At 47.8% G+C, this 11,325-nt stretch overlaps 3 protein-coding genes across 3 annotated transcripts; 2 read left to right on the top strand and 1 right to left on the bottom strand.

The window, feature by feature from the left end:
• Window positions 1–1,415: 1,415 nt before the first annotated feature.
• Window positions 1,416–2,228, top strand: LOC117845069 (probable steroid-binding protein 3). Its single transcript, XM_034725994.1, has one exon. It carries the CDS (start codon window positions 1,643–1,645, stop codon window positions 1,952–1,954), a length of 312 nt encoding a protein of 103 aa, XP_034581885.1. The 5' UTR covers window positions 1,416–1,642; the 3' UTR covers window positions 1,955–2,228.
• A 2,125-nt stretch (window positions 2,229–4,353) lies between these two features.
• On the top strand, window positions 4,354–7,600 carry LOC117841183 (uncharacterized). The gene is made up of 6 exons (XM_034721702.2): window positions 4,354–4,633; window positions 5,360–5,608; window positions 5,773–5,949; window positions 6,035–6,141; window positions 6,427–6,716; window positions 6,823–7,600. Exons 1-6 carry the CDS (start codon window positions 4,496–4,498, stop codon window positions 7,374–7,376), a joined length of 1,515 nt encoding a protein of 504 aa, XP_034577593.1. The 5' UTR covers window positions 4,354–4,495; the 3' UTR covers window positions 7,377–7,600.
• Window positions 7,601–7,829: 229 nt separating this feature from the next.
• On the bottom strand, window positions 7,830–10,985 carry LOC117841199 (protein HEADING DATE REPRESSOR 1). The gene is made up of 4 exons (XM_034721703.2): window positions 10,783–10,985; window positions 10,564–10,644; window positions 8,572–8,918; window positions 7,830–8,315 (listed from the first exon to the last, which is right to left on the bottom strand). The coding sequence occupies exons 2-4, from the start codon at window positions 10,619–10,621 to the stop codon at window positions 8,097–8,099; spliced, it is 624 nt and encodes a 207-aa protein (XP_034577594.1). The 5' UTR covers window positions 10,622–10,644; window positions 10,783–10,985; the 3' UTR covers window positions 7,830–8,096.
• Between the last annotated feature and the right edge of the window lie 340 nt (window positions 10,986–11,325).

Raw genomic sequence — 11,325 nt, forward strand, 5'->3', positions numbered from 1 at the left:
AAACACCTCCTAAAGTTTTAGGACATGTCACATCGTATGTTTGGATACTAATTAGAAGTATTAAATATAGTCTAATTACAAAACTAATTGCACAGATGGAGTCTAATTCGAGAGACGAATCTATTAAGTCTAATTAGTCCATGATTTGACAATGTGATGCTACAGTAACCAGTTGCTAATGATGGATTAATTAGGTTTAATAGATTCGTCTCGCGAATTAGTATAGGGGTTCTGCAGTTAGTTTTATAATTAGCTCATGTTTAGTCCTCCTAATTAGCGTCCGAACATCCGATGTGACACTCCTAAGTGGGTGATTTTTCAGAGGAGTTTTCGAAAAGATGACAAAGTGCAGTAGTACTGCACTGGCCGCTGCAGTCCTCTGTTCCATTTTGAACCTTGCCAGGATAAACGGACCAGTAGCGCAGAAATGGGAGGGGCAGAGTAGGAGGAGGCGAGTTGTACTTGTAGCTTGCGGTCGTGTGCTGAGAGCAACGGGCTGCGTTGGCCCTTGGCGGGACGCGGGGGTGGGCAACCAATGGCCAGCGGCAGCCCCCTCATGGCCTCATCCCGTCACGCCTCTCCCTATCGGCTATCGCGCGCGGCCCAATCCCAGCTCCCGCAGCGCTCCCTCGTCTCATCCCGTCGGCCATCTCGCCCGCGCGTCGTCGCGCCCCGAGTGGCCGAGTCGTCCCCACTTCCTATCTGCTGCTGGCTGCTGCCCCCACAAGGGCACGACGACGAGGCCATATCTCGCCGAGGCCCTGCGGCCACACGTTTGTCACCGTCGCCACGGTTTTTGACGGCGCCGGGTCGGTGAGGCGTGTTACGGGGGTTGGAGGGTTGCGTTGCAACAACCGCACGCAAGTTCGCGACGCCGGGCCAGGCCGTGCGCACGGCGGGATCTGGAGCCGAGCGTCTTCTGGCGAGTGGTGCAGGGTCGTGGGGAACGGCATTGCCTGTCCGTAAAAACTCACCTTCTGCCTGCGAGCTACGCGAATGGCAGCGTTGGGTTCTTCTATGTCAGGCATTGCCTGTAATGAGATTGTGTTTCGATTTGGCAATTCGCTCTCCGTCTTTCTTTTCTTTTTCTTTTTGAAATTGAGCAATTTGCTCATTGCACTGCCCTTTTCAGTTTTCACACCGAACGGTGGCCATGACTCGCTCCATGGCCGTGACCGTGAGCTTGCAGCAGGCAGAGAGCCAGGAAAGCGCTCTGCCCCCACTTCCCCACCTCCTCCTGTATACGCGAGCACTCGTGAGTGGACCCAATTCTGAGGATGGACTGCAGCCTTGTGGGCCTCGAGCCCCACCTCGTTGTTTTGCGGGCCTCTCAAATTCTGGGACGGCCCAAAGCCACACAATAATGGCAGCTTCGTTCGCTGCGCGGATCTGTGTGGTCCTTGCCGTTTCACTCTCCCGAAGGGCAGGCCACAGCAGTCAGTCGCCAGTCGCGTGGCATTCACGCAGCTGCTGCTCAGTCTACTGCTCACATCACACCGCCGGTGCCCACCGCTTCCTTCGCCGCTTCACTTGCAACCCGCAACAATCTACGACAGAGTGACAGACACCTACCGCGCTGCGCAGCGGCAAACGATCGATCCCCTTTCCCTCCCCGGCTTCCCCCACCGCGCCGAGCAGCACGATGGCGACGGAGCTGACGGCGGCGCAGCTGCGGGCGTACGACGGCACCGACCCGTCCAAGCCGATCTACGTCTCCATCCGCGGCAAGGTCTACGACGTCACCTCCGGCCGTAGCTTCTACGGGCCCGGCGGCGCCTACGCCATCTTCGCCGGCCGCGAGGCCAGCCGCGCCCTCGGCAAGATGTCCAAGGACGAGGCCGACGTCTCCGGCGACCTCTCCGGCCTCACCGAGAAGGAGCTCGGCGTCCTCGCTGACTGGGAGACCAAGTTCCAGGCCAAGTACCCCATCGTCGCCCGCCTCACCGATGCCTGAACTCGAAATCTGAATTCAACCCCCCAATCACCGGCGAGTACCATCCACCTCTCTGCCGGGGCAAGTATCAGTGTAACTGTATCCTACCTTTTGCAGTCATGTGCTTGCTTGCTACATTATGTCATTAGCTACCAAATAATCTGAAGGGAAGGATGTATGTGCCTGCTACATAACTCCCTGCGTACACTTTGGGATCTGTCAGGATGTATGTGCTTGCTTGCTGTGTAATTGCATAACAAATAATCTGAATGAAAGATTGGGGTTAGTTCAACTATTGAGCTGTGTGGCTTTGTAATTGCAAAATTTCATACGCAATTGGATGCTCTGAGCTGTAAAGCTTGATGTAGCTGTACTTTTGTGGAACCAATGCTCAATATCCAACCATAGAAGTGTTGTTCAGATAGGCTCACTTCTCTACCTGAGGTAATCCTAGATAGATCAACTCATCAACAGTCACATCACACACCACACAATTAGCCGTTGCCAGCATCATCAACCACCGACTAGGCGAGTCAGCATGCCTCCCCTTATCCTATATCACCATGGCGCTGCAGTCCTCGATGGCTAAGTGTCGCATGTTATTCTCGTGCTCAACCGTCTATATCCTAAGACCCCTGCATACAATGATAGTGGACTCAAGGGGTGTTTGGATCCTGAAGCTAAAGTTTAGTCCGTGTCCATCGAATATTTAGAGGTTAATTAGGATGACTAAATATGAGTTAATTATAAAACTAATTACACATATGGAGGCTAAACGGCGAGACGAATCTATTAAGCCTAATTAGTTTATGATTTAATAATGTGCTGCTACTCTCTCTGTCCTAAATTATTATTTTATTTAGCTTTTCTAGGTACATAGCTTTTGATATGCACCTAAATTTATACTATGTCAAGATACATAGCAAATTAAAGCTATGTATCTAGAAAAGCCAGAACGAATAGTAATTGAGGCCAAAACGAATAGTAATTGAGACGAAGGGAGTACATAATAACCTATGGTATAATCTAAATGGTAGGACTTGCTGTGAGGTTTTAAGAACAGGGCTGATTTCCTTTGATTGCACTTGATTTCGGATGTACTAGGCAGTCAAATGGTTTGATCTGACTTGAAGTATCCCTGCTTGAAAGTATGCATAACGCCCAATCAACCATATAGAACCTATGGTCATCTTCGAATTGGTTCATCTCACCTTGTTTGGCCTGGCAGTTTTCGTCAGGTTGTTTTGCCAGTAGCTAATATATCCCAGACAAAGCTATGTAGCTTCCTGTCTGGCGATTTTGGCAAAACAGGTTCGTTTTCCAGTTCCCCCTGGCAGCCTATTGATGGATCACCATATATAACATGTAGTGGGGGTTGTTTCTCGTGGATGTAGAAATTTGGTAACTTGAACAAGTTCTTGTTTGTTCTGAATCTTGTATATCCCATCGACTTGTTAAAACCTCCAATTTCTGAAACCGTTCTTGGACACTGATTCATGGAGCACATCATATGGGTAGCCATTGTGACCACTGAATCAGAATAACCTCGAATGAACTATTGTTGATGTTCGTTCTTGTGGGCTATTCTTTCTGGTGAGCATCTTGTCCAGAGTTGCAACAGGTTTATGCGTGAGCAACTCGGCACATGACGGGTGCTGGCTTCGAGACCTGAAGTAAGTTTCCACGTGCAAAATTTCTGCATCTGCAGGGAACTGCGTGTACTTGCTATTGCCTGCGCGGTGCACATTACAGTCTGATATTGTCTGAAAAACGTTTCTGCAAATTCTCACAGTATTCAGGGGTGGATACACGTACGTACGTGCTGCCAAAGCAGCTCACATCTGTCGACGCCGTTCCGATTGCCCTGCCATCTTCACGTCTCTAAACTGCGACGATTGATGAGTGACAAGAGAAGAAACCGCTGCATTTTGCGGCCATGATGCGTTGGATCCTTAATCGCCTGCCGTGCCGGTGGACACTGGGACGGAGCCACATCGCCGTCGAGCCATGCAACGCCGTGGCACGATGCCGGTGCCGTGCACCTGGCTTCCGGTCGGGTCGCGCGGGGCGACCCTGACTCGGCAGCCGAAAGCTCAACGACGCCCCGGGCGGAAAGACCGGGCACATCCTGAGATGCCAATTCCAGTTGATCTTGATCCACCATTATCGCCTGGCTCAACACATCTCACGCCACTGACGAGCCGGGCCCACCTAACGGGGAGGCCCCACGGCGCACTACCTTTCCGGCGGCTGCCACTTGGTCCCACTTGCGCACCTGGACGGGCTGCCCGCCCAGGTGCGGGCCCCGCCACTTTATCCACACCATTTCCGCGCGTCCCGTCGCCGGCAGGCGGGGCCCGGCGCCCCATCCCCACGTGCCAGCCGCACAGCACGGGGCCTATATGTGGGATTCCCACCTCCCCAGGAGCCAGCCAGCCCAGCCCGCCTGCCGGCCGAGCCAAACAATTCGCCGCGCCGCCGCCTCGACCGCGTCGTCTCGTCGCCTGGTGGATTCGCGTCGAGCTCGAGGTGGAGGGCTGGATAGGGTATCCGGAGATCCCAATGGTGCATCTTCCGGGCTCGGGGAAGCGGCGCGCCGAGCCGCCGGCGCCGGCCGTCAAGGTGGAGGAGGGTTTCGGCGGGGGAGATGGCCCACCGCACAAGCGCGTCAAAGCAGTGCCGCCGCCGCCGCCGCCGCAGGTAGACTGGCCACTTCCGCCTTTTATTATATTTCTTTCCTCGCGTCGCGGCCACTTCCGTTTATCACGGCCGGTGATCTTACCGTCGGATTTGGGTTTAGTTGTCGTGTAGGAGTTAATCACTTAGTCTAGGAGGTATGTGAGACTGAAGACCACTATGCTTTCGATGATAGTCTAGGATTAGATGCTCATGCGAGACAGAAGGCGGCACTCTGAAAGGTCTCATTGCCACTCTCGTGCCAGAATCTGGTGAAATTGTGCCGGGCTTTTATGTTCGGTTGATGCTGCATTTTCATTATTTAGTTCTATGATGAAACACGGAGTTGCTGTTACGAAGTTAAATGGTTTCAGCCTTCCAGGTCGATATATGGTTTGACTGCTTGAAATCATGACCGTTGCACAGTCTTTATCCTGCTGTGGAAGTCTGGAAAACATAAATGTTCATTATGAAATCGGAGAATGTTTTCGCGTGATAATTTTGCACAGCGGAAAGAAGTCCTTGATAGGAAATCTACAGCACATGAGTAAACCGTTCAGGATAGCTACCTGGACTGTGCCTTTAACGTCTGCTAGGTTCTTCAGAGATACATCATTGTTCTGAAGTGTTTGCAAAAATATCTCTAGCAATGCTAGATCATCATGAGTTTTTGGTTAAAGTATTTTCAGTTTGTTGATTTATAGACTGCAAAGCCCTTTAATTCATACTCTGATTACAACATGGCTGCAGGACATGTCCTGTGATGCGCTTGATGAACCTAGCCCATTGGGTCTGCGACTACGAAAAAGTCCGTCTCTGCTGGATCTGATTCAGATGAAGCTTTCTCAAGCAAAATCCGCTCGGGAACAGTTTGATGTGCACAACAGTACTTCTGATACACCCAGGAAGAAAGATGTCAAATCTGGGGCTCCCACAGCTGGTGAACGGATGAAAGCTTCAAACTTTCATGCAAATGTTTTGAAAATTGGTAATTGGGAGGTAAGAAATTTCCTATTTTCCAAGAAGGCCTTCCAAGAATATGTTGATTTCCTCTTTGTTGTGAAATTGTGATACTATATGTCACTGGATCAGTGCATGTTGGAGCAACTATTTTGTAGCTTTCCTGAAAACCCAGTCTAACAGTGTGTAATATTTCTGAGCAGTACATTTCACGCTATGAAGGTGATTTGGTGGCAAAGTGCTACTTTGCAAAGCATAAGCTTGTCTGGGAGGTCCTGCATGATGGTCTCAAGAGTAAAATAGAAATTCAGTGGTCAGATATTACTGCTCTGAAGGCAACCTACCCAGAGAATGAACAAGAAGCGACCTTAGATCTGGTGGTAAGTTCCTGAGAATGGAATATTTGTTAGTCTTTTGCGTACCATCACTAATTCCCCTGACAACATCCAATTTTATTTTCTGAAGTTGGCTCGACCACCCCTTTTCTTCAAAGAGACTGATCCTCAGCCAAGAAAACATACACTGTGGCAGGCTGCATCAGACTTCACTGATGGGCAGGCAAGCTTAAACAGGTAAAGAACAAGTTCAAAATGCATTTTTCCAAAGGTCTTTTAGTGGGGACTGGGGAGTTCATGAGCTATGTGCATGGTGCTGCTGCTGCTGTTTCATGAACATTATTATTTACTTTTTATTTGCATATCTGTTTTAATTACTCCATTGACATATTTGATTCCTAGCTATTTGCACTTTTCGATTTCCATGAATGCTTTTTGGTGTCTTTCACGACATACCTATTTCCTCACTATGATTTTCGCTACCTACCTAAGGAACTAAGTACTAAATGGATCTGCATGCAGGAAACATACCTTACAGTGCCACTCAAGTTTGTTAAGCAAGAATTTTGAAAAGCTCACTCAGTGTGATCAGCGGCTATATGAATTGAGCCAACAGCCAGATGCCATATTGGAAACTCCAGATTTTGAACCTAAGCGCTCTATTTTTGAAGATCCAAATGATTCAAAGGACTGCCTTGGTTTTAATGGTTTGAAGTATGAACGAGAAGCATCTTTGCCCAAGTTCAATGATCCTGCCTCACCTTGTGTGATTTCCTCACTGTCCAAGAACGTCGGACAGCCAATAAACATAGGTAATTGTAGCCATATGATTTATCTCAGACTGGAAAGCTTCTATTGTTTATGTGTTGCATATGTTAACTTTTGATGTAGTCACATCTAATTCCAGGGTGTTTACAGGATCTGGTGCTACAGATTTCCAGGGCCGTGATGTTCCTCAAGGACCAAAGAATTGCAATCAATGGAATCAGCTGAAAGGGCCTGGACTGAGAGCATCCATATCTGTGGAAGATTTGGTTAACCATCTAGGTGACTGCATAGGTGAGCAAAGGAGTGCTGGTGACCCTCCTTTGGCCAATAATGAGGGACAATCCAAAGAAGTGCTGGAAGGCCTTGTTCAGTACCTTTTCAGCGATACACAGGGTCTGCCAGCCTCAGATGATAAATATTTAATGGCAAGGGTGGACTCCCTGTATTCTTTGCTTGAGAAAGACACAGCACCATCCACCATACCCAAGCCTGAGTGCAGTGATGGTGGCAACATTGGCGTAATCCAAGTGGATTCTGATGGCTCTGATGAGGAACTCAACTCATCACCTGCTAGGAATACTGCAGGCAGCACAGAAAGGCCTGCTATCTCCAGAAAGGATTCATTCGGGGAGCTGCTACTGAACCTGCCTCGAATAGCTTCTATTCCGCAGTTCTTGTTCCACATACCAGAGGATTCCGATTAATAAAGCATGATCGAATTCTGGTTCCCACTCCTGGGGCCGGTGTGCAAATTGTAAACATTAGCAGTAAGTCATGGAATGCTGTTTTGGCCATTCCCCTGTAAATAATTCAGTAGATTGGTCCCTGCGGAATTGTGTGGCCATTAGTTCATTCGCTGTGGAATCTCCACGCGCAACATTGAAAGGCCATATTATTTACATTTTAATGGAGTTCTTTTTTTATTTAAGTACACTTTCACTCATCAAATTCTTTCTGTTTCAAATACTCAACTTGTTAAATGCATAATAGTTATATAAGCCCTCAAATGGTCAGATACGCCCCCAATAATGCCAATCTCGTCTGGGATGTGATAGTGTAATGTTGCATCACATAACTGTGCCTGTGAGCCTGTGACTTGTGATATGTGGAAGCGGAAATGCTGGAGTCAGGAAGACACTGCACAGAAAGGGGGGAAATTCATATAACATGTACATACACTTCCATTCAAATATAATGTCTCTAGTTTCTCACATACATTTTTTTCAAGAATTTTCTCACATGCATTTGAAGCCTAGAAAGGGGCAGGTGCGATAAACAGGCACCCTTTATCTACAGAAAACAAGCCACGGAATGGAATATGACAAATGAAATTCTACACAGGATATATCTCTTGGTTACCCTGAAACCGGCACCAGGAGATTCATGGTTCGATATTGTCGGGAATGGACAGTACTATATAGTGCTTAATCAAAGGAATCGGGAGGTGGAGCTTCTCCTTCCTCATCGAAGCCCTCATTTTCGTCGAGCATGTTCATTAGCATGGACACCTGCTCATGAAGCATAGAGTTCTCCTTCTCTATCTCAGCCCGCTTCTTGCGTTCATCCGCGAGCTGCTTCTGGAGAAGCTCAAGCACACGGGAGTCTTCCTCTAGCTGCTCGTTCAGTCCATTGATCTCACGGTCCTGCCACACCAATTCCATGGCAATAGCTTGTGTCAGTCTATGATGCACATTCAGCAACAACAAAATCGCCTACAGTTTACCTTAGGCGGCGCACAAGAAAGATATTTTCTTATCACAGACAAAAACAGATCTTTAACGTTTCAGGATTTTTCAGCCTGATCATCGAAATCGATGTATTTGCTAGGAAAAATAACATTTGAATGCGGCGTGATATCATGCTGGTATGAACAGTCAGACCACTAGAAAGATTATAAACCTTTCTGTTCATTTCTTGGACTGCAATTCTCCTCATGCTCTCCACAACATCAACATTGACTAGCTTGCGCTTCTTGCCCACCAACCATCCCTTGGGATATGATGTGGGCTCAAAGTCAGGTGGCGGAAGCAGCATTTCAGCACTGCGCTTGCCATTGATAGGTTCCAGAGGCTCAAAGAGAGCCTTCCGCTTCTCAGATAAGTTAGCTTTTGGGTCTGGTTGAACATCCTCAGCTGTAGCTGTTGTATCTGTTGCATCGTCGATCTTCATGGATTCCTCTTGAGCCTGCTCATTCACTTCTTCGGTAGCATCTTTGTCAGGTTCTTGTTGCAAGCTCCGGCCATTGGCTGGAACATACATATTGTTAGTCAGATCAATTGTCAGTGCACTTTCCCAGTTAATATCTAATGAACACATGACCTCTAGAACATGATTAGATGGAAGTTCGTTCATTTTGACAACTGAAAAGTTAGCGAGCAGCAAGAATGGGTTTGGATGAGCTTATGAAGAGGCCAAGGGACATGTTTTTCAGTTCCTGGTTAGATCTTTGCAGCCTTTCAGTGTCTTACAATTACAAGTATGCTACACGTATATATATACCATCCTTGCAAGTCTGCTACATGTATGTATACCATCCTTGACAAAGAAGCAAAGCAAGAAGGGGCTGAAATAGAAGACTACTGAACATACTAGTATTCCCAAAGAAGATATAATGACGAACTAATAATATCATAAGCTCTGAAAGGAAGACTGATACATTGTTTTTATATATGTGTCTGCGAGTGATTCCGAGAGCTGATTTATTTTGACCTAAGCTAATCTGCCATCATCACAAGTTTTAGAGAACACATTATTGGTCAGCATCAACTATATATGGCATTAGATTGATCTGATTAGCATTCCAATAAGCCGGCCTGCACGAACTCGTATAATCCGACCCACCTTCTTAATGAAATGTTTGCCCAGTCAAGTTCTTTTTTAAAAAGCTGACCCACACGACCATACTGCCATCTTGGACATATGCGATGTATAAAATATTAATATGCAAGATTACCAGATCATTGTAATTTACCTGACGTTTACCAGATCGTTGCAGTTTACCTGATGCTGCAAGCCTGCAAATTTGTTTATGTGGCCATGCCTAGACGACTAGAAGGCTAGAGCGGTAGCATACTTGTCTGGTCTGTGGCCATGCATGCACCCATGCCTAGTAGATGACTAGAAGGCTAGAACGGTTGTATTTGGCCTTGCCTAGGACAGCAGCGGCAGTTCTAAAAAAAAAAAAGACAGCAGCGGCAAAGAAGAACAGAAACAGACACAAAACAGGCAATGGCACAAAAACCTCATTCCCCAACAGAAAATTACTCCTGCTGCAAAGAGTGTTAACTTGAAGGAATATGATTTCGTGCTGCAAGCATATTCTTGAGACCACTAGGCACAACACCGACAGCTGCAGGCTTGGGGTCTTGGCGGTAAAGACAAGCAAAGGGGGCCACATCGATCTTCTTGTGACGAGATGGAAATTTCCACCCAAAAGTCCTAGCGGCACTTCACGTGAACCACCAAACCGGTCGTTAGTTATCAGAGGCAGCAGTTAACTATTCCACGGGTGTGATTAACGTGCCCTGTTAACTAGTCCTGCCGCACAACGCGTGTGCGCTGGCGATCATTTATCCCCACACGAAATATCCCACCGGCTCATTCCAGGGCATCAGTACCAAAACTTAAGAACAAAAAGGAAAAATGTTCTGGTCCCAAAAGAAAAGGTGCTCGTAGAAGCAAAATAGCCGAGATTACTGGTGCTTAGGTGTGAATATAATTGCTCTATGACCTGTATGATTTTCTTTTGGGCAGAATTTGAGAAATTTGCAGGAAATTGAACTGAAATTAGGCAGCTTTCAAGAAGAGAGAAAATAGATAAGGATGGACGTGTCACGAGAAAACACTTGAAATCAGCGAGATTTTGTCGGTAGGAATTGGGATAGCAAGCACCTGATCTTCTTGACTTCCAGAAAATCCTGGGGGGGTCAGCAGGAGTCGGGTCCTCCATGCCTTGCAGCTCCCTCCCCGCACCTGCAGCACAAAACAATTGCACCCATCAGCTGCTAAATCCCTGCTTCCTCCGCCTCAAATTCCTCCTCTTTCCAGGCCCCATGAGAAACCATGTCAGCGGCGACTGCGACGGCGACGACGAAACTATCAAAATCTCACCTCTGCTAGCTTGTCTCCAGGCTAGCTCGGTTTCCTTTCTCCCCTGTGGTTGCCGCGCGCTCCTCTCTCCTCCCTCTCGCTCTCTCGCGGCGTCTTCTTGTTTGCGTTATCTTGTGGCTCTGAGCCGAGGGATGGATGTGTGTGCTGTTTCGAGTGCGTGAGGCGGGGTCGCCTTGGAAGACACTCCCGTTTCCTTGGCCGTGCCGTCGTTGGCTTCGGTTTTACTTCTGATGGACGTAACGATGGCGGAAACGGCGTACTTCGCCCGTTGGTTGACGGATCGGGCATTACCCGCCACCAACTACCTGTACCCCCGACCCCCGTAGGCCGTAGCCATGTTCCGACCGGATCCTTTGTGGTCAGCAGCTCACAATACTGTCTACCTCAGAATCGGTCAGTACTAGCTCCATTTGTCAGGCACTCAGGGCTCAGGCTGTAGTTTGGCGGCTACTTCATTCAAATAATTTTCATACAAATTACTGTTAAAACCAGTTCCAAATCCTTAACAAGCATGGCAAAATTGGCCTAAAATCAAATCAAACC

Source organism: Setaria viridis, chromosome 1, assembly GCF_005286985.2.
Source record: "Setaria viridis chromosome 1, Setaria_viridis_v4.0, whole genome shotgun sequence".
Lineage (NCBI taxonomy): Eukaryota > Viridiplantae > Streptophyta > Magnoliopsida > Poales > Poaceae > Setaria > Setaria viridis.